Below are 23,350 nucleotides of genomic sequence, written 5' to 3' on the forward strand. Positions count from 1 at the left end.
CGGAGGATAGTGGGTCTTAGAAGAGATCTGGATTTCCCAGCATCACATGGCACAGAGCTGGGGAACTGAATCCAGCCTTTCTGAAAGCCCCAGTGTGATGGGCTACGAATCCACTGAGCCACAGAGCAGAAAATGAAGCAAGGAGGCCACACTAGTGGAAGCTCACATCCTGGGTTCTCTTGGACTTCCCACTTCTCTTTTACCAGCACTACCTTCTCCCAGGATTTGCTCTTTCCCTTCAGCCTGGTGTTCCCACAGGGTCTCCCAACCCTGATTCCACTGTTCCACCTCCTGCTCTTTCCTAACCAACTTCGAAAGTTCCCTCATCTGCTGCTTTGGGAAGCTCACCACCTCCATTTTTTACTAAGGTATAAATGACAGAAAGCCCTCAGGGATGAAGACAGAATCTAAATGCATTCTTAATTGGCAGATTACCCACATAAAGCAGTATAAATGACATGTGACAGAGGATATTCCAGATGGTGGGCAGAGGGGAGCATTTTTAACACTATATATAGAGTTGGAAGGTGTTAATTTTCCAAAATCCCTTCTGTCCTCTCAACCTAATGCCACACCCAGGTTTTGACTGGATACATGGCTCCCAAGAATAAAGGGTCTGGGGGCGCTTGTCTAAGTCGGTAGAGCATGCAACCTTTGATCTCAGGGCTGTGAGTTCAAGCCCCATGATGAGTGTAGCGATTCCTTTAAAAAAAAAAAAAAAAGATACCTTATTTCTCACCTCTCATGGGTTGTGCCTGCTGTGTGATTAAGTTCCGCTTAGGTGACATGTGTAACTTTTGGGTCACACGCTTCAACGGAAGAGCGCCTTCCCAACTATATCTGAGCTGAAATGCGGGGTGGCGGTGACCCACCTTTCAATATGAGGAACAACAAAGCCTGAGGCCTGGACACCGTGGGTCACTGACCCACCCTGGACTATTTACACCTGAACTCTTAAATCAGAAAAACTAGTTTGTTTAGCCTTTCTTCCTTGTGGTCTCTACTCAAGCAGCTAAAATAATATCCTAAATAATGCCAGGGTCCCGACTTAAGTCTATGTAAACTGTTCCACTCTCGATAAAAAAACCTGTACTTAGCCAAGAGGGCTTTTTGAAGTATGCCTAACTCATCAGAGCTGAAAAGAATAAAGCCACTGAGCCCCTGGGCTGGAAGGAAATGCGTGAAGCTGGGTAAGATCACAGTTGTGGCCAACTGTGACAAATTAAAGTACACCGCCTACGCTTTCAGAAATTTTAATTTGATGTTTATAAAAGCTAAATTCCAAACAAAACAGGCACCCAGGCCAATTTTGGCCCACGAGGCACCAGCTTTTGAGAGATTTGGTCCAGCCTATTCACTTCACACACAAGAGAGTTAGGGCCAGAGAGATCAGGGGATTCCTCAGAGCCTTCACCCCACTTGAAACAGAGCTGTGCTTAGAGGCGGGTGTTAAACCTCCCAGACCTGCACCTCCCTGTACATCCAGCTGAAGCCCCAGGCATCTCAGCTCCCTGGCAGGCAGGCAGGGTGGGGGGCACCTAAATATCATTTGGAATTGGACTCGAAACTGCACATGTAAGGAAAGGTCAGGTCCTCTTTGTCTCCCTTCCTCAACAGTGCAATCCTAAAGCCATTAGATGGGTAATAAGGATGTCCCCATGTGGGAGTAGCTGTGGGTGGGTGTCTGAGGCTGAGCTGGGTGAGGAAGACGTCCATGGTAAGGGCGAGCCCAACACCCTGACAACCAGGATGAGGTGAGCAGGGCGTCCTTGGGAGAAATGGGAGATTGGTGAAACCAACCACAAGTATCGAGGGTACCGGGAGGCAGGTTTCTGACGGTCAGAGACAAGAGAAGCAAATCCTGGAAAGGCAAAAACTGAACAGGCACTATGATGTTGGACTGGATGTGAAGTTCTGATATGGCCTCATGGTTGTCCATATGTAGGAAAGGTTGTATGTATGTGTATTTCCCAACTCTTGTCTGCTGTGAGGACCTCGCAGCACTGAAATCTTCATGTTCACGTGTCTCGGCTTCTCAATAGGATTCTTGACTAACAGGAATCAGGGCTCTTCAGAGAAAATGGCTGATTCCAAGTCTGGGGCAGGTTAAGTACAAGAACCACCTGGAACATCTTGCTCCAAAAAGTAAATAGGAAAACATAAGAACATAAGAACACAAGTAAATAAACAGAAAGTCTAAGAGAAAACGGGCCATATAGGTAGTTTCAAAGTACCTCCCCGTGAAAGACATTCATTTACAAAGGGGAAAAGAAATGTTTTACAATGGAGAAAGCCAGGAGACACCTCCTTATGAGAGCGACATTAACATCCTCAGTAATGGACAAATGGCAACAAGCCAGAGCCTGATAAGATGCAGCGAGGCGAACACAGCATCACTTACTTCTGTGATTGTACTGCTCTACCACAAAAAAAATTTTTTTAAAGATTTTATATATTTGAGAGAGCACAAGCACGAGCAGCGGGGAGAGGCAGAGGGAGAAGCAGACTCTCTGCTGATCAGGGAGCCCAATACGGGGCTCCATACCAGGGCCATGAGATCATGACCTGAGCCAAAGGCAAATGCTTAACCCACTGAACCACCCAGGCTCCCCTTAAAACACAAATCTTAAACCCGAATCTACTCATGAGCAAAGACCGAGTTCAGGGGCATTCTACCAAGTAAGTTGTAATTTCCAAAGTGTCATGGTCAGGGCGCCTGGGTGGCTCAGTCAGTTAGGTGTCTGCCTTACACTCCAGTCATGATCTCAGGGTCCCGAGATCGAGCCCCATGTGGGGCTCTCTGCTCAGTGGGGAGTCGGCTTCTCCCTCTGCACTCTCCCTCTCTCAAATAAATAAAAATCTTAAGAAAAAAAAAGTGTCATGGTCATAAAAGTCAAGAAAAAAAGTAGAACACAGCTCCTTTTGGCATAGAGGACATTACTGATACAAGCGGTTAAAGTTGAATGGGATCTGAGAATAAGATGTATCAGTAATTTCCTGATCTTGATGGCATATGACAGTTACGTAGGAAAATGTCCTCGTTTGTAGGAAATACATATTCAAGGATTTGGGGTGTTGGGAGAGATCAACTACATACTCTCAACAGTGAAGGGGAAAGAAGTTCTTTGTACTGAACTCCAATTTTAGGTGACTCATCACTACAGCACTAACTCTGGAGCCAGACTGCTTGGGTTCAAATTTCAGCCATTTCCACCATTTATCAGCTGGGTGACTTGGGAAAAGTTACTCAACCTCTCTGTTCCTCCATCTCCTCGTTAATAAAGTGAGCGTTACAATAGTACCTACTTCACAACTTGTTAGGAGAATTAAATGGGTTTCTATTTGTTAAGTGCTTTGAAAAGTGCCTAGAACATAGTAAGTACCATAGAAGTATGAGTGAAACAAATAAAAATGTCCCCTGGGGTTGTACAAACTGGAGTAACCTCACACATATGCTCCACAAGGAACAGGGGGAGTGGACAGAAAATAAGCCAACTTACTAATATTTCTTAACTTAAAAGACACTCATCTGCAATTACAGCCCAATACTATTTTTTTGCTGACATTCTGGGGCTTAGATTTTACCCAAAAGTTAAGTCATCCACAGAAGCTCAGGTGATCTGTGTCATTAGCAGACCAGAAGTAGGAAATGCAGGTTACCAGTGGTGCTGGAATGTAAAGCATTCCATAAAAGCAGGGCATGGTGCTTAGCATATCTGTCCGCAGAGTAGAAAACCTTTTCCATGGTGACCTCCTGGATACCACAGTCAACACAACGCCCTTCCCTGCCAAACTCAGGCGTTTGCTCTGAGCAGCAGCGCCACCTACAGCTCAACACCGTAAAGACAACTCCATATTATCTGAATCCTGGCCAAATTTCCCCAACTCTAGAGTTGATGGGGCTAAAAGACCTTCAACCAGCCAAGAGCAAATGCAGAGTGTTGACAGGATCTGTGTTTCCATTTTCTTTTTTTTAAATAAAGACTTATTTGACACAGAGAGGGAGAGAGCACACAAGCAGAGGGAAGGACAGAGGGAGAGGGAGAAGACTCCCCACCGAGCAGGAAGCCCAATGTGGGACTTGATCCCAGGACCCTGGAATTATGACCTGAGCTGAAGGCAGACGCCTAACCGACTGAGCCACCCAGGCGCCCCTGTGTTTCCATTTTCAAACCTAATCCACCTCAGAAAGTAAATAGTCTATGTAATAACTTATACATAAGGAAGGGGAAATCTCATTTATAACTCAAAATATATAGGAACTTAAAAGACACATGAAATGCACTATAAAATTTTGCAGTCATAAATATCTGAACAAATCAACATATAATGAGATCAAAAAAATGAGTACTATGAATTAGTTCTTTCCTAATTTATTTATAAATTTAATGTAATTCCAATGAAAAATCCCCCAAGACTTCCCTTTTCAAAAAGCTGAAACATGCTTCTACATTTCTTTTAGGAAAATACGGAAAACACTCTAATAGCAATAGCCAGTATCTACGGAGCCCTCATCATGTGCCAGGCAGAGTTACTTTTATAATTTTTCTTTTTCTTCTTTAAAATTGTGGCAGGTATTATTACCGCCCTGAAGAATGGAACGTATTGTTTTAGCAGACCAGCACCCACATTTCATTCCCAGGATAATATCATTATTTCCAAATCCAGGGAATTACGTTCCCTTGACTTCAGCATTCGAGTATTAATACAGTGGTCTTACTCTTTCTCAAAACAATGAGCAGGTCACATACCCGACAGGCAAAGGATCCACACCAGGCCTACCACTGACTGCTTCAAGATTTTAATTTTTAGTAAAGAAAATAAAAGGCCTAAAAATAGTTTGAAGTTCATTCATTCTAGCAGAACAACAAGGTAGTTCATTATTACCTGCTTTCTAGCTAGGTCCAGGGAATAAGGAATTGAGGAAGGTGACAAACCCAGGAAGCATCAACGCAATGCCATTTGCACTTGGGAGAATGAAGGGCAAGAAAACGGAATGGTGTTGGCAGAATCCTGTGTCACCACAGCAGAGGGGACACCTGACAAGCTCTGTAGTCATAGAATAAAGCTTAAAACCACCGACAGTAAATGCCAAAGGCTGGCAGGGAGGGAGTGGGGAAATGGATACTCTGACCTCTGTGCTTTGATTTTCTGCACAATCAAAAACCAAAACACAAAGAAAGCTCAGGTGAAGGAGTCCAGAGGTCAGCCCTGAAAGATACACAGCGGGAGAATGTTGGAGAATGAACCGGCAGGAGCAAAGTGAGTGCGACCACCATTCTTTCCAATTTTTGCTAAAGGCAAAATTGTTTTCTGCAGCTTACAACAAAGCAGCCAAACTGGTAGACCCCAGATCACAGTTAAGAAAAGGAAGTTCAAATAGGTTAGCTGCTTTCTGAAGGTCACACGGGTAATCTGAATAAGACTCTAAAAAGAAAACAAAAAAAACTTTAATAACAGGAATTTAAAGGCCTGGGCCATAGCAAGAATTGGGCGCCTGGATGGCTCAGTCGGTTAAGCGTCCGACTCTTGATTTCAGCTCAGGTCATCTCAGGGTTCAGATCAAGCCTCACCGTGGTCTCTCCACTGGGTGGGGAGCCTGCTTGAGATTCTCTCTCCCTCTAAAAATAGATAAAGGCCACAAGAATTAAATCAGTCTAATACACATGTATGTATGTATACACAACCACATATATACACTAATCACTGAATCAGAATATACAACCTACAAACAGATCTTGGTATCCACAAGAATGCATCGTATTATAAAAGTCTCAGTGAGGAAAGGGAAATTCATTCATCAAATCTGGGCTTGGGGTAGGGGTCGGAGTATTAAATATGTGAAGGGGATATCAATTTATATCAAATTATAGCTTACACCTTAAGGCCAAACGGATTAAAGACCAACAGGCCAATCCCACAAAACACTTACAGGCCTTTCCAGTGGGAAAAAAAAAAAAATAGTCTCTATATTTTTAATCCATTATACCAAATTTTCCATTCAATATGGGGACAAAGCCCTTTCCTTTAGAAGACTCTGTAAAAACTGCCTCCAAAACCACCAGTCAGGAAGCTTCTGCAGGATGTGCTCCAGCAAGACTAGAGTATAAAGCAATCAGATGAAATGCATGGGAGCCAGGAAGCAAGAGTCTAATGCAGAAGAGCAGCAAAGGAAAGGGAAACTCACGATGTCACTCACATGCTAGCCCAGAGCAGACCATCTCATTGAAGCAGAGGACAAAGAGCACTAGGACAGATGATCCCAGGAAAAGTAAAAACAGCTTCCTGAGTAACTGGAAAATATTGACAGGCATGTGACAGAATCCATTTAGAAATAATTAGTAATGGTCTATTTTTATGAAATATCCAGAATAGGCAAATCTAGAGACAGAAAGCAGACTGGTGGTTGCCAGGGACTGGGGAATAGGGTGAAAAAGCGAGTACTGCTCAGTGGGTATGGGGTTTCCTCTGGGGCTGATAAAAATGTTCTGGAACTAGTCAGTGGTGATCGCTGCACCAATGAGTCAATGTACCAAATGCCACTGAGTTGCACACTTTAAAATGGTTATGTTGTAGTTTACCACAATAAGAAAAAAAAATAGCTGTAGAGCAAATTAAGCAATAAGGGCAATTACAAACTCCAGGAAAGGGCGCCTGGGTGGCTCAGTTGGTTAAGCAACTGCCTTCGGCTCAGGTCATGATCCTGGAGTCCCGGTATCGAGTCCCGCATCGGGCTCCCTGCTCAGCAGGGAGTCTGCTTCTCCCTCTGACCCTCTTCCCTCTCGTGCTCTCTCTCTCTCTCATTCTCTCTCTCTCAAATAAATAAATAAAATCTTTAAAAAAACCCAAACTCCAGGAAAAAGAAAAGAAAGCAGGCATGATTTGTTGCCCTTTACACAGTCATAATTAAGTCATGACTACAGACATAACCAGATGCTGTGGTGTGAAGAGATGAGAGGAATGGAGGGAAAGAGGCTTTATGTTTGGGGAAGTGCTAATAAGAAAGTTAATCCTCACCTCCCGCATTGAGAACTCTGCATTCAATATCTAAACTGATTTATTGAAAAATAGCAGTAGGAGCTTATTACTTAGGAATAATGTGGTCAGCAACAGTAGAAAAGGTGAGAGTGGTCACTCCAGTGGGGGGGGGGTGCAGATCAGGAGGGAACAGTGTTTTAAGCATTCTAGGCCCATTGTATTTTTAACTGTGTACAAGTATTTAAAAATACACTTAAAAAAAAAGCAGAGGAAAAAATTTATAACCTAACTTTCTAAACTTAAATTGGAGAAACTATAAAAGATCAATAGATTTGGGGCATCTGGCTGGCTCAGTGGGTAGAGCATGTGACTCTTGTTCTTGGGGTTGTGAAGGTCAAGTGAGCCCCATGTTGGGTGTACAGACTACTTAAAATCTTAAAAAAAAAAAAAAATCAATAGATTTGATTGCCATGAGAAGTCCAAAACTTCAGTACATCAGAATGTATCAACACTTTTTGGGACTGAAAAATAACATCCTGGCACCTAATGTCTTCACACTTCCCCTTAAAAACCTTTAAGGCCAACAAACATCTCAAAACCAAACATGAGCAGTTACGTGCAAGAGGGGAGAAGTATAGAAAGGGTAGAAGTTGCAGACGATCAACAGCGCAAATGCCTACAGCAAATAGGCAGGTAAGTAAAGTTACAGTGCAGGCAACAGGAGAAAGCTCTGAAGTGCTAGAAAGGCAGAAGAGCAAGGACCTGGACTCCTCAGTCCCTTCAGCATTCCCAGGGACAGAGAATGATCTCTGGCTGCATAGCAGGGAAGAGAGGAGTGAAAAAAGTAATAGCATCCCTATTTCCTTTGAGAAAACTGCCTCGGCTCCATTCTGTGAGGTCTTCCTCGTGAGTGCCTGCCTCCCAAAATGGAGGTCAGGACAATCAAGTCTTCCAATGCCTGCCTATACTACAAGAGTCAGGATCCCAGGGTCAGACAGTGGGATGCTGTCTCCAGAGACTGGAGAAGTACAGCAAGATGCCAAGAAACTTAGGGTTCACTGCAGTGGTGGAAACTGGCATGCTGACCGCAACCCCTCTTGTCCACAATGGGGGCCAGGAGATGGCAGTATGGCTACAGCACTGGATGCCAGCAGTCAGGAGGGGCTCAACGGAAACAGTAATCACACGAAGCAGTACAGGGCCCCTAGCACCTTAAAATACAAACCCTAACAACACACACAAAAGGTGTATCTCAACTTCCTTGGTTCAAAACACTAACAAGTGACATTTATTTGTTGAGTCACTAAAAAAGAACAAAGAGGGACAATTTAAGAGCAAAATTTTTTAATAAGCATTATGACAAAAATATGTCCTCATAATTGTTAGAAACGTGTAGAAAAATTATGAAGAATTAGCTTCCGAAAAAGCGTTCAGAATCAGTTTTACTTGATTTCTATACATAAGACTAGATCTGCCACTCACCCCAGCACGCTAGAAAATTGGCCACCATATCGTGGCGTTAACAGATACACAGGAGGATGGAGAGAGCCTCCCTTAAAAACCTAGAAGAGAAATTACAAATGTAAAAAATTTTAAGATAAAACAAACACTGATACAGCTTATCTTAGAACATTTGTTTAAAAATAATATGCTGGAAAAACCCAGGACATAAGAAAATATTTCAATCAAAATCACCTTGCACAATTTCACAAAATAACAATGGCCTGTCAGCATGTGATTCCTAAAAGTGTTTTAAATGGTGCTTTACTTTCTTCAGATAGTAATAAAGTCCCTAAGACAGGGCTAAAACACTTAGACATTGTGACCTAAAATAAAAAAGGCAAAACAAAGCCATAACAAGATTTTTTTTTTAAAGTTAATGCCCAAATTGCATGATTTTCTTAAGCAACTACGTATTTTAAAAAGTACAGATAATCTCAATACAGCATAATCCAGTCTGCGAAGAACTTTAAAAAATGGAGAAAATTTGGTTTTCAGCAGCATCATTTCATGAGATGTTTCAAGGTGACCTAGGTCAATACGGAGCAGACGTGTGTGTGTGTGTGTGTGTGTGTGTGTGTGTGTGTGTGTGTGTGTGTGTGTGTGTGTGTGTGTGTGTGTGTGTGTGTGTGTGCGCGCGCGCTCGCGCGCGCGCTGGAAATGCATGCGTCCAAGCAACTCATTCTCCAACATCATTTTCTTTTTTGTGGGCTTTAATTTTTATCAAAGTTAAACATTCTCTTGACTTAAAGAATCAAACAGTTCTCTAAGACATATTCTGAGAAACAGCCATCCCTCCCATCTCCACACCTGACCTCCCATTTGTCCTCCTGAGACAACACTGCTTTCAGAATTTACCTATCTCCATCAACCTTTCTTAACTCTTTCTTACGTCTGTACTTTTAGCCATTGCTGATTTTCCACTAGAGAACAGGAACTGTCCGCCTCTTTCATGTAACCCCGACTTCTTCCTGCCCATATGCTCTCAACAGGTATCTATCACCAGCATTTCACTTAATTAATATTCAAGGTTGACAATAGCATGCCTTGGTAAGCCCTAGCCCCAGCTACGCCATGGGACATATTATGAATACCTTTCCCACCCTGATAAATTTTTAATTGCTTTGTTTTTTCATTTGCTTACTTCTCTGTCCTAACTCAACCCACTCTTTGCCAGTTGTCCAAATCTCTCCATACACCCTGATACATCAGGTTATCTACAAATGTCATCTTCTTGAAAGGCTTCTGCCCAGGTCGGTAGGGTAGACTGCCAGGAAGACAGGAGACCTTCAAGAGCCAAAGTGGGCTCCACAGGCTGGGTTGAACCACTATAAAGGCTCAGCTTCCCAAGAGAAAGAGGCAGATTCTCAGCCACGAATGAATAAACTTTCCTCCTTTCACAAAAAAACCACACGCTGCCACACACAGATGGTCAGTCTCCCCAAACAAATCCAAGGGCAAGTGCACAAATGTAATAGCTATAAAAATGGTCTAAGGCTGCGTAAGAAACCCAGACACACTTTCCATAGACACAGGCAGAGTCCTTGGCAGGTGCAAAACCTATGTCCACCATGCATATCTTTTTTGTGGTGACACAAGCCAATATGAGCAAGAGAAGTCATAATGGTGATAAAGACCCTTAGTCATTTCATACAGAGCAAGTCATTCCACATGGGTGCTGTGCTGCGCTAATCCACATGCAAGGAACACAAACACACTCCCTGCAAACACGCTAGAGGCTAATGTGAGTCAATATTCACTACGGCAATCTTTACTCACACTCAGCAGATGTTCCTGCATCTACCCAGAAGGCTTCTAGTTTCTTCTCCATTCTATTCTGTTTTTCCAATTTCCTCCTATTGCATCTACTCCTTTTTTTTCTAAATTATAATAAAAAATTCTTAAACTTACAAACTACTAGTAACAAAAAATTCATCCTATCTTTTACTAGATATGGCTATGTCATGACAATTTAGTTTTATTTTTAAAAAATAAGTCTTGATTTAGCTGGGGCCTGAGGGTTAAGAGACTAGCCACTGTTGTAATCAAAATGATGCATTTATTCAGGGCAAATCTTAATTTTCTTCATCTTCAGAAGAGTGAGTTGCAAGAATGCCTATAAATCTGAAGTAACGTCAATTTACTGTCACCTTCACTGAAACTTGATTCCTTGAGCCAGAGGAAGGTCCTTACTGTAGTTGATGGTACTAGAGGGGGAAAAAAAAACAACAAATTCAATGAAGGGTAGTATATACATAATATAGAATATTTTATACCATTAAGAAAATCTAGCATTTCTATATATATAACAAGGTGAAATGTCCAAGATACAAGTTGGTAAAGAGAAAAATTAGGGTACAAAACAAGGGTGGTACAGATCCAGTTTTATAAAAGAGAAAAGACAAAGGAGAGAAACACAGAAATCTGGAAAAACACGTATCCAGCATGTTATTCATAGTCTTCAGGGCACAAGAATATGGGGATCCACTCTAGATGTCAGGTACGCAAGAAAAGTAAAAAGAACGCAGCTGACTTCAAAGAACAGGAACGAGGAAACCAACCAACCAACCAACCCCCAACAACAAAGAATGGGAACCAGGAGGGGCGTGCATGTGTCTGGGACTTAAGGCACAGCCAAAAGCACCTCAGAATTTCCAGACAGACATCAAGTCACTGAGGCTCTAAGGGGCTAAGGCTGGGAATCCACCTGAGGTTACAGGGCTAGTGAGAAGCAATAAATTGAGACTAAGATGAGCATCCTTGGATCCTCAACCTGTGTTCTTTCCATAACATAACATCACATGGGCCTGACCTGCATATTGTTTTAATACAGTTGGGTAAAAATATTTCCATCTAAGGGAAAGGAAAAACAGCATACAAGTGGGGCACCTGGGTGGCTCAGTCAGGTAAGTCTCCAACTCTTGATTTCAGCTCAGGTCGTGATCTCGGGGTCGTGAGATCCAGGCCTGCACTGGGCTCTGCGCTCAGCGTTGAGTCGGCTTGAGATTCTCTCTCTCCTTCTCCCTCTGCTCCTCCCCCAGCTCATATACCCCCCAATAAATAAAGTATTAAAAAAAAAAAAACAAAACTCCAAAATAGCAAGTAGAAGAACAACCAACTCCTAGTAAAAGTCTCCCTGAAGCAGGCTCCGGCACTAGCCACCAGTGTGCTGGGTAAACGAGCCAATGCACCATCGAGAGCCATGCTCACTCCTGTGGCCTGCAGGGGCCCTGCACACCTCCCCTCTGCTACTGCTCCTACCATCTGCAAGGGTGGTGGCCCCACCCAAGGAGAAAACTGAAAGTACAGCTTCTCCCACTCTCTCCTACTGGTTGACCCTCCAATGTCCTGCTCCTCTGGTATCTCCAGACAGAAACCACCACTGACACAGTTTCACAGTCGAGCCCTGGGCACTAGCTGAAGTGGGACAAGAAAGGGAGAGAAGTAACAGTACAGGATGGATGCCCTGGGAGGGGACAGCCGCAGTTCGTTACAAAACCAAACTGAAGTGAAGCCACACGAAGACAGAGCAGTGGAACAGCAGAAAAGCACATTCCAATGGCTTGCAGCTCAAACCCACCCTCCCAAAGCCTTTTCTTACCAAGTGGATCTTCTCATGTACTGTTTCCAGGCATCACTACCAGACTCCCGGCCACCTCCGGTGTGCTTTTCTCCTCCTAGACAAATACACAAGCAGCTCACAAATCGTGAGCAGTTTCTCCGGGTGCAGCCTCTACTTGGTAGCACGGAGAGAAACACACCAAAAGGAGACCAGAGCTACCTGACCAATGAGTTCACATTTAGCTCAGAGTATCTCCTCTACAAACAAAAGACAGAGACCAAATACACAGGAAAAAATAACTAAGGGGGGGGGAACCGCAGAAGGAATAAAGAGGCAACAAATCTGCCAGAAAGAAAAGAAAACCAACCTTACCATTAGACGAGATATTAAGACGGGGAACTTCTGGACAGTGGAAATATAATTTTCTCATTTAAGCTTAGCTATATACAATTTTCAATAACATATATACACTGCTTTTATAATATTCTGAAATATAAGATGAATGTCCTTATTATCATAAGAAGGTAATGATTCCATAAAACAAGAAAAGGATACTATGTACTAGCGTGCCATCAAAGCACAAGTCCTGGTGGTGTTTTTAGTAACAGCACAGGAGAAATCACTCAACAGAAGAGCTAGAAGAAAAATCTGAGCAGGTGCCTCGCCGGCTCAGTCGGTGGAGTGTGCGACTGACTCCTGATCTCGGGATTGTGAGTTTGAGCCCCACACTGGGGATAGAGATTACTTAAAAATAAAATCCTAGGGGCACCTGGGTGGCTCAGTCGGTAAGCGTCTGCCTTCGGCTCAGGTCATGATCCCGGGGTCCTGGGATCGAGCCCCGCATCGGGCTCCCTGCTCCGCGGGAAGCCTGCTTCTCCCTCTCCCACTCCCCCTGCTTGTGTTCCTGCCGTCACGCTCTGTCAAATAAATAAAATCTTAAAAAAAATTAAAATAAATAAATAAATTAATTAAATAAAATAAAATCCTAGGGGCACCTGGGTGGCTCAGTCGATTAAGTATCCGACTCTTGATTTCAGCTCAGGTCATGATCTCAGGGTCGTGGGATCGAGCCCTGCGCTGGGCTCTGCGCTCATCGGGGAGTCTGCTTGAGATTCTCTCTCTCCCTCTCCCTCTGCCCCTTACCCAGCACGCAGGCACTCTCTCTCTTCTCTCTAAAGTAAATAGATCTTTAAAATAAATTAAATTTGGGCGCCTGGGTGGCTCAGTTGGTTAAGCGACTGCCTTCGGCTCAGGTCATGATCCTGGAGTCCTGGGATCGAGTCCCACATCAGGCTCCCTGCTCAGCAGGGAGTCTGCTTCTCCCTCTGACCCTCTTCCCTCTCGTGCTCTCTATCTCTCATTCTCTCTCTCTCAAATAAATAAATAAAATCTTAAAAAAAAAAAAAAATAAATTAAATTAAATTAAATTTAAAAAATCTTTAAAAAGAATGAGGACATTTCCCATATTAAAAAAAAAAAGATGGAAAATAGGAGGGAAAAGATAACAAAATTAGACAATTCTTCAAGAGATAACATTCAAGTAATAGTTCCGGTATTTAGAAAAAGAGAAAAATTGGGGTGCCTGACTGGCTCAGTCAGTAGAACATGCAACTCTTGATCTCAGGATTTTAAATTCAAGCTGCATATTGGGTGCAGAGATTACTTTAAAAAGTGGGGGCACCTCGGTGGCTCAGTCAATTGTCTGACTCTTGGTTTCAGCTCAGGTCACAATCTCAGGATCGTGAGATCGAGCCCCGAGTCAGGCTCAGCATGGAGTCTGAGATTCTTGCTCTCCCTCTCCCTATGCCCCCCCCAACATTCTCTCTATAAATAAAACCTTAAAAAAAAGAGAAAAAGGGGAAAAAACTGTCAAAAAAAATACTACCAAAACAGAACTAGCAAAAACACCCCAGCACTGAAAATTATGAGCCCCAATACTCTAAAGCTAATCACTGGCCCAATGTCCAAGAAAAATTTTTACAAAGATCTCCACTGACATAAATAGGAGACCCCCCCAATTTTTTTAAATAGGAAAAAAATAAAAAAAAGAGAGATTGGAAATCAAAGTGGACTGGGCTCTTCATCCACGATACCAGAAATCATAATGCAAATGAATAACAACTGCAAAAGTCTGAGGAAAAATTATTGCAAACTGTGCAGGAAAGACACAGCAGGTCTGCTTGCAATGTTGCTGCCTGTGGAAACCTGGCTGCTAAATAGTTCCCTACACGGACATAAAACTCCTCCCAAATGATACAAGTGTCTCACGGGGCCTCAGCTGTTTTGGAACAATGCAGTTTATGTTAAACCCCTGCTTTCTCCTTCAGGCAGTCTGGAGTTTCAGTATATGCCAGGGAAAGGAGGCCTGGGTGACCAGCCCCCAACAAAAGCCTTGGGTGCTGAGTCACTCATGAGTTTTCCTGGTAGATGACATTTCACGTTTGTCATCCCGATCCGTTGCTGAAGAATGGAGCACATCCTGTGTGACTTTGAGGGGGAGAACACGGAGAAGCGTGGTTGGTTCCTCTGGTTTCCTCTTGACCTCACCGAGCATGACAGCATCATGTCACACACACAGAAGAGGAAGGTTTAAGAAAGTTCATCTATGCTAACAGAGGGTCAACAAATAATGTCTAAAGTGGAGAAAGAGTAAGCAGTTAAAGCACACTACTTTGAAAAACTGAAGTAGGGGCACCTGGCTGGCTCAGTCGGTGGAACATGCCACTCTGGATCTCAGGGCTGTGAGTTCCAGACCCACGATGGATGGAGAGATTGCTTATAACTAATAAATAAAAAGTGAAAAAAGTAAGGGGGAAAAAAGGTAAATTTACTCAAAGTAGTTGCTAATGGGAATGAAGCCGGAATAGGTAAGTGGGAGAACCCCCTTTCCCATTTAAAAATTAACTGGGGCAGGCTCCAAGGAAGAAGAGTAAGGTGCACAAAGTAGTGTGGGCTACAAACAGGGAATAAAGGTCTGCAGAGGGAGAGACGGACAATGGTGCACACAGGCCACCAGGGCCGAGCCCGAAGGAAAGCAGGAACCTTTCGTCAAAGTCGGCACACTGAATATTAAGGGCAGCAAACACTGGGCTAAAACATTAAAAAGTGCCTTGAACGATTTAAACTGTTGGAGATATTAATGCATGTATGTTTTTCTCTATACATATACAGACATACATTTAAGTATAAACAAGGTAATCTGTTTTCACTATACTTTCCCTCATTTTTGGTTGTAATGCTTAACACACGATTGTTGGTTGGGATGGCTTAAAAAAAAAAAACTATTAACCAATTTAAGCATTAAGAACTCAAGGCTTATTAAGAGAAAATACAAGCAGAACCCAGTGTAAAAAAACAAGTTGGGATTTTATCTAAAATAAAAGCTAATGTTTAACACTTACCACACCCCTTTGCAACTAAAAACCAGAGTTTTTCGTGTGACAGAATCTGGCTTATCTCTAAAGCCAGGGGTTCTTAATGTTCTTTGGGTCATAGGCCATCCCCCCAAAAAAGAGATGCCACCATTTCAAGGGGTCACATATCCTAGGCTAAGGGCCCCGGCTCCAATGTGATGCTGTTTGAGAATAAAAAGTCAGATCTTGGACAATCACTCTGAATATGGCACATAAGCTCCTCATAAGCTTAAGACCAGATTCTTACCAGGTTCTATTATTTCGGTTTCTTGGTCAAACTTTTCTAAAAGCTACTACTGCTTTGCCTTCACTGCCCAAATTGTGTACCCCCCCCCAAATCCCTATGTTGAAAACCTAACTTCCAATACTTAGATAACCTAACTTCCAATACTTTGCTGTATTTGGCAAAAGGACCTTCAAGGAGGTGATTAAGGTAGAAGCCATAAGCCCCAAAAAGAAGTCATAAAGGTGTGGCCCTGTAACAATAGGACTGGTGTCCTAGGAAGGTAAGAGGCACCAGGGATGTATGGGCAGGCACAGAGAAAAGGCCACGTAAGGACTGAAGAGAGGCCTCAGGAGAAACCAGCACCGCCAACACCCTAACCTTGGACTTGAGAACATCAATTTCTGCTGCTCAAGGCACCACCGCCATGGTGTTTTGTTATGATACCCCGACCATCTAACCTACTGCCCCCAACATGGAAAAGGATTCTCTACATACCGAATGCACCTCCAATCTCAGCCCCACTCGTGGGGATGTTGACGTTCACAATGCCACAGTCTGATCCTTTCGGCCTGTGTGTAGAAAGGGAAGCATGGTTGAGAGCAACATATAGGAAATTAAGAAACAAAAAATCCAAACAAAACCGCTAAGACCCTCAATGCTCAAAAATGGTCTTTCAACTACGATGGTTTTGTTTTCTTTTTTGTAAGCCCATTCACCACACAAATTAGGCTTACGTAAATTCTCAAAATAGACAAATTGTACCCAAGCCAGCGAAAGATTCTGCCCAAATCCTTGGTAAAGATGCTACTTGAAAGTCCCTGTTTCACTTCATTATTCCAAGCAAAGACTTCTTCTTCATTCTGAAAGGACAGACAATGGAAGATGTTAGAGGATGCAGCGTTCAGGTCAAAGTTCACGATGGTACATTTCATGAGATGTACCAGTACAATTTCAGCGCACAAAAGTAAACTAAAATCTCCATCTCTTACTAATTCTGTTTCTCTTATATACAGCTTTGTGGGGTTTTCCCTTAATTGTACTCTGAGAAAAAGAGATGAGGACATGCTTCCATTCAAGCTACTCCATCTAGGAGCTAACATTTACTGAGCTCCTACTATATGCAAACCACTGACCTAAGCACTTTGCACGCATTTAGGTATTTAATCCTCATCCAATGATACAGGTTTTATATTATCCCCAATTTACAGATTAGGCAAGATACACTAAATAAAAATTTACTCAAGAATGCACTCACATACACACAGTACAAAACATAAAATTATCCTCTCTAGTCACATGACATGGACAACGCTAAGACGATTTAAATCAAGGTTTTTAAAAAGCAGTCCTGGGGCGCCTGGGTGGCTTAATCGGTTAAGCGTCTGTCTTTGGCTCAGGTCATGATCCCAGGGTCCTGGGATCGAGCCCCACATCGGGCTCCCTGCTCAGTGAGAAGCCTGTTTCTCCCTCTGCCTGCCACTCTGCCTACTTGTGCTCTCTCTCACTGTCAAATAAATAAATAAAATCTTTTAAAAATAAAAAGCAATACTATAATTGCAAAAAGATGTGATTCTCATTATTATATTTTTAACTATTAATCATGGCACATTCAAACCTTGATTCGATTGCTAAATATTTGCTGGCATGGCTTGGGCCTGTCTCATGGTGGGAAAGCAGACCCTCTAGCTCTTTCCATCTGCTAAAACCCCCAGTCCGTCCACGGATACAGGTTACAACCCTAAGTCTTAGATCGCTCATGTAGCTTCTCATCTGTCTGATACTCAGCACTCAGGCTATGGGACTATCTGGTCCCTTCCGTGTGGAAGCTGACCATCAGACCTACACAGCTCAGAACAGGTGACACGTGAAGGAGGGCCAGTCTCCATAAATTCCAATCTGGACTTCAGCCTGCCTTGGTTTCCCTGACAGCGAGCCCGACATGTTCCACAGTATATAGTGTTCATCTCATCACGGTTTAGCCTGCACCTTCAAACTCCTACTATCACAGTGACTTCCTAAAACCTCCCGAAAGGCTAACCGAGTGTAATTTCATACACCTTCATTTTCTTTAGTCTTCGCAGTTGTTTCAACATCAAACTCAAGAAAAGGGAAACAGAATCCATTTTTACCTTGAATTTAAAGACGTAAAGAATCGGAGCAAACGTCTCTGTGTGTGCAATGGACGCGTTGTGGGCCAGACCTGTCACAATTGTCGGTTCTACGTAATTGCCAGGGCGATCCATGACCTTCAGTAGAGAAATAAAGTAATGAGAATGAAGGCATTTTGCTTTCTGGTACTTCGGGTCAGAGGACACAAGCTTTCCCTATACTTAGGAGAGAAAAAATTAAACACCATTTATACAGATAAATTGTTTCCCCAAAGTAACTTCCCACCATGAACAAAAATCTTCTGTCTCCTGTTGATACTAACTTAGTTGGTCAGAGAAATATAGAAAAAAGAGTGAAGGAGCAAAAGCTGTGACATGTGACATGACCAAGTGACACTGAAAAAAACAGTGACAGGTGGCTTTTTAAAAAGTTTATATAATGTAAAAATAGGTCATTTATACTGTCTGAAGACCGTATTATACCCCATCCCCAAATTCCTACGTGGAAGCCTTAACCCCCCCAGTGTGACTGAAATTGGAGACAGACCTTTAAGGAAGTAATTAAAGTTAAATGAGGTCACACGGGTGGGGCCCGAATCTGACAGAATAGAAGTCCTTACAAAAAGAGAAAGAGATACCAGAGACTTATTCTCTCCACACTCAATGTGCGGACACTGAGGAGGCGGCCGTGTGCATGGTCTGTGTGCCAGGAACAAAGGCCTCACCAGAAACCAACTGACTTTAGCTCAGTCCCAAGAACTGTGAGCAAAGTGAATTCCTATTGCTTTAATGACCCAGTGGAGCACCTGGGCGGCTCAGTTAGTTAAGCGTCTGCCTTTGGCTCAGGTTATGATCTCAGGGTCCTGGGATCAAGCCCTGCGTGGGGGGCTCCCTGTTCTGTGGGGAGTCTGCTTCTCCCTCTCCCTTTGCCCCTCCCCCACCCCGCTCATGCTCTTTCTCTGAAATAAATTCTTAAAAAAAAAAAAAAAAACAAAACTGTAGGTTAGCCAATACTGTTCAAATAACTGATTTTGTGGATTGTACTTAATTACTTGTCTTCAAAATCTCTCATTTATAGTATTACACATTTTCTTGCTTGTTGATTTGACTCCTGTTTCTTTTTTTGCTAAAATTTCTTCCTTTGTTAAGAGAGGTATCAGTTTCTAAATACCAAGATGCATATTTCTAACTGAGCTTTGTATTGCGCTGTGAAAGTCTTCTACCCTGTTGTTTGTCCTTGCCATGTCCTCACGTGTCCATTGACAGACATTTCAAAGTTCTATGGGAAATGCAAAGTCCACAGTTCTGTGGGAAAGGAGTTCAAAACTCTGCACCACTGCATAGACCATCATGAGGGCTAAAATTTATACAGTATAAAAATGGGAATACTACATCAATGGAGAAATGAAACCCAACTGTCAACCCACTGATTAGAGTGACATACTAACATACTGACCAACCAAACAGCCAACCAGTTATGCTCATTATTTTCATTACCCTTTATGCCAAAATTGCCTTTATAACCAATTAGTTATGCAACAATAATGTTTTTGGTAAAAATGCTGGCAGCAAAGATGCCTATTATGGCCAAACTACCTAGGATCCCATTTTTGATACCCTGCCTTTTAAAAGTAACCACTAAATACGGATTCTGACTGCTCTGAATACAAAGTCTTATACTGTCCCAGGAAAAGGAGGTCTCCCTTCCATACCAATTCCCAGGGACTCAATTCAACAACAACCACGGCTCTGAGTTTCCTGTGTGTCCTTCCAGAAGTGCTCCATGCATTTTATGTTGTCACTCACCAAAACACTGATTTCCCCCTTATAAAATGGATGGAGAAAAGAAAACACAGCAGGAGACCCTTCACCCATCTGCCCACAGCCCTGCTTGTGCCTAAGGAAGCAAAAATGTGTCACTACTAAGCCCAGGTGTCATTACCTTGCCACCATAGACCACGGTGCCACCTTCTTTCTTTGCTTCCTCCACTGCTCCCAGAAACATGTTCACTGCCTGTTTGGTGTGGAGTGGCCCATAGAGAACATCAGCTGCAGAGAAAAAGGAATGCTCTTAATCTCACCCTGAATGGCATCATTTTATTGTTAGACGAGCTCTCCCAATGAACAGCCCCACCTCTTCATACAGCCCCCCAATGTAGAGCAGGAGTCCGCAACCTTTCCCAGTAAAAGGACAGGAAATACTGAATCCTCTGCAGGACATAAGGTCTCTACCACAACCACTCATCTCTGCGAGGGGGGGCGAAAGCAGCCACAGAAGACATGGAAACCAGGGGGTGGGGCTGTGTCCTGACAAAGTTTCTCTACATGAACAGGGGGCAGGCCAAATCTGTCAACCCCTGGGTTAAAGGAATGGCTATCAAAGAATCAGAGCACTGCATTAAAATTTAAGATCCGGGGGGCCTGGATGGCTCAGTCAGTGAAGCATCTGCTTTCAGCTCAGGTCATGATCCCGGGATCCTGGGATCAAGTCCCGCATCGGGCTCCCCGCTCAGCGGGGAGTCTGCTTCTCCCTCCGACCCTCTCCCCTCTCATGTGTTCTCTCTCATTCTCGCTCTCTCAAATAAATAAAAATCTTAAAAAAAAAAAATGTAAGCTCCGTTTATTCATGACCATGAGATCAATCTCTCAAACCTTCACAGGCTCAGGAGCTGCTGTGGAATTCAACAGGAAGAGACGGATGCTGTTGGAATCCAGAGCCTTAAAGGGCACCAGGGGACAGAGAAGGGGATTCAGGTATGCCTCAGTGAGGAGGTGGCACCTTAGAGCACCAGGCATGGGAAAAGCGGGGTGAAGAGCATTTCCAACGGGAAGGGCAGCAGGATGGAGCCTGGGACACTTGGAGCTCTGTGAGGATGGAGAAGCTGGAGCTCAGGGAGCAAAGGAGCAAACGGTACATGGAAGTCAGGGTGGGTAGGAGGGGGAGGCAGAGGTCCCATCATGAGAGACTGTGAGCCGGATCCACAGGGACTGGGAAGGAATCCAGGTTTTAGCTGAAGAGCAGTTAGCAGTCACTGGAGTGTAGGAAGCAGGAATGCAATTTATTTGTCATCTAATTACATTAAAAAAAAAAAAATCACTCTGACTTCTCTGGAAGCCAGAAGTGGAAGCAGGCAAGTCAGCTGGGTGACTCCCGCAGCCTTCCACAAGGATGCTCGTGGCTTGCGCGGGCATTTTAAAAGTGAAGAGAGAAAAGCTCATCCGAGTCATCCCATCTGAACACCACGTCCTAAGCTCACCCACCAGCTGACCTTAAGCACTCGGGATCCTAAGCTAGGAGCAGATGTGATACCCCAAGTGCCCAATAACCCTGCTTCTTATGCCCTCAGGCCTCTCAGGAAAGGAAAAACAGAAAGTCTAAGATCAGAAACACTGGTATGACCAGTTGTTAAAAACGAACATCTTTGAAATAAACTAGATACTCACAGCCCCATGGGTTCCCCACACGGATCTGCGCATAGGCCTTTTTAAGTCTATTTACAACTTCATCATGGATGCTTTCATGTAAAAACTAAGTGAAAAAAGAAACATTCAAGAGAATAGTCAAAAGTACAAATTTGTTAACAGTGTGCAATTTCCCATAATTGTACTGATTTACAACTCATAATGGTTTTTAAACACTATGACCTCTAAAAACATAAGCAAAGTATTAGATAACTTCTAATTTTAACTACATTAAGGCAATAATTTCCACTTGGTGGATGTTAGAAAAAAATTTTAAGCCATGCCTTTATCAAGTTTCTAAGGACCTATTTGGCCAAGCTTCACACATCAATTAAGCCTGTTTTTGTTCTAACGTGTTTGACATCTTAATTACCAGAGAACCTCAGGTTTACCTGTCCCAGTTGTGGTGAGTAGACACCACAGCAGAATAGTCAGCCTACTGATGCTGTGTAACACCCCCTTAGCCTCAGGCCAAGCAGGGCTCGGGGAGGGAGGTCTCAACCAGGAAGATCGCCCTTGGACTCACTCCAGGTAGGATATTAAGTTCCATGATCTGTACCCACCGATGGAGATGAACTTGTCAAGCCATCCATTCTCTGGGTTGGTCTCCATGTAACAAATGGATTGACAGTCATGGAGAAGTCCACAGTACTGGAATGGATTTTTCTACATAACACCAACTGTCCCTATGGAAACCAATCTGGGCAGTGACTAATGACATCCTCTAACATTTAACAGTAAATATAAAGCCTGATTATGTACACTTGCCCCAACACACAAAGGAAAAGTAAAACTCAGCCAAATAGACAAATGCTTGACTTCCATCTCACTTCAAATTTTACCATGTGATTATCTTTTGGAGTACTGATTTCCATCTTAGCATTAGCGTAGTAAATGTTTAAAGCAAACAAATTCAGTACATTGTAAATGTTCTATGAACATCCTATCCCAGATTTTTTTTTGAGAGCTTCAACTATGGAACAACGAAGGAAATACAGATAATCAATTGTAAAATACATGAAAAATGAATATGAAAAGTTACAGAAAAAGGAGACTTACTTTCCAGATCTCTTTTTTTCTAATTTATATTATGTCAACCTTATAAGAATTGGTTCATTCTCACTACGGTGAGAATAAAAACACAAAGTCATGAACATCAGGGTTGTATCCCACACAAAACTGAAATCTAGCTCACATCTAAGTATGGAGATTAAACCTTCCAAACCCCACACACGGATGCTAAACCACATCCTCCCTATATGCTCTTAATACGGATGTGTTCTATACATTTGTATGCAGACTATGCATTCATACAGAGACAACAAACATACAGTCATTTGCTTTTCAATAAACCATGCCATATCAAGTCTAGATCTAATACCAGACTAAAAGGCCCAAAATAAAAATCTTAATAATATTTTACTACTTAAAGTGTTTTTATGAAAAAACCAAGGCTATCTTTTAGCAAATGATTTGCAAATTCTCCAAACTTTTAGCTGATTTTATTCTCTAAGTGACATTGGACTTTGTCCATATTGTTCTAGGTTTAAGACTGAAAACAGGTCTCATTCCCCAGTCAAACTCCAATCAATGAGCGTGAATCCACTTTTAGTTTGGGGTGGAGGGTGAGGCAGAGTCCCTGGTTGATCAGCACCATCTGCCTTGAGCAAGAAAGAGAGTAACAGGACCACAGATGTGCCAACCACGTCTGCAGAATCCATTTTTCTAGCAGTACTTCTACACCATATCCTAACAGTACAATGTGATCCTAAGTGGGGTTTGAAGATGTCATTCGACGTCATGTGCCCTCGCAGACACACTCACCAGGCGCCTCGCGGTGGTACACCTCTGCCCAGCTGTCCCCACAGCTGCGAAGAGAGCCGATGGAACAACTAAGCTGAGGTCCGCATCCTCAAAAGCTTAGAGAGACAAAAGATACCCATCAGCATTGCCAAGTAGACTTGCTAACTGGTACTAAGTGATGCCCCTGAAAGCTCAGTAAGAGACTATCAGCATTTCCCCTGTGCTAGAAGCATGCTCACATCACGGGGGCAACTTTTCTTTCCAGGAAGGATTACATAAGAGCAGAATAATGAGCTCT

General features: G+C 43.0%; 1 protein-coding gene across 2 annotated transcripts in view; it reads right to left on the bottom strand.

Moving 5' to 3' along the window:
- Positions 1–8,305: 8,305 nt before the first annotated feature.
- ALDH7A1 (aldehyde dehydrogenase 7 family member A1) overlaps positions 8,306–23,350 on the bottom strand; it is a 42,581-nt gene continuing 27,536 nt past the window's right edge. Inside the window, exons 11-19 of one of the 2 annotated variants that reach the window (XM_028103677.2) lie at positions 23,074–23,168; positions 21,232–21,316; positions 19,730–19,836; positions 17,809–17,925; positions 16,442–16,539; positions 16,175–16,248; positions 12,080–12,155; positions 10,629–10,685; positions 8,306–8,540 (exon numbers count right to left, since the gene is read on the bottom strand). In XM_028103677.2, the coding sequence (XP_027959478.1) occupies positions 10,631–10,685; positions 12,080–12,155; positions 16,175–16,248; positions 16,442–16,539; positions 17,809–17,925; positions 19,730–19,836; positions 21,232–21,316; positions 23,074–23,168 (707 nt within the window). In that variant the 3' untranslated portion in view covers positions 8,306–8,540; positions 10,629–10,630. Of the gene's footprint in view, positions 8,541–10,517; positions 10,686–12,079; positions 12,156–16,174; positions 16,249–16,441; positions 16,540–17,808; positions 17,926–19,729; positions 19,837–21,231; positions 21,317–23,073; positions 23,169–23,350 lie in introns of those variants that run through there. The other variant, XM_088023246.1, reaches the window with a different exon arrangement.

This window comes from Eumetopias jubatus, unplaced genomic scaffold (assembly GCF_037043125.1).
Source record: "Eumetopias jubatus isolate StellerSeaLion01/CBP00866 unplaced genomic scaffold, mEumJub1_p1.0 scaffold_5, whole genome shotgun sequence".
In the NCBI taxonomy this organism is placed as follows: domain Eukaryota; kingdom Metazoa; phylum Chordata; class Mammalia; order Carnivora; family Otariidae; genus Eumetopias; species Eumetopias jubatus.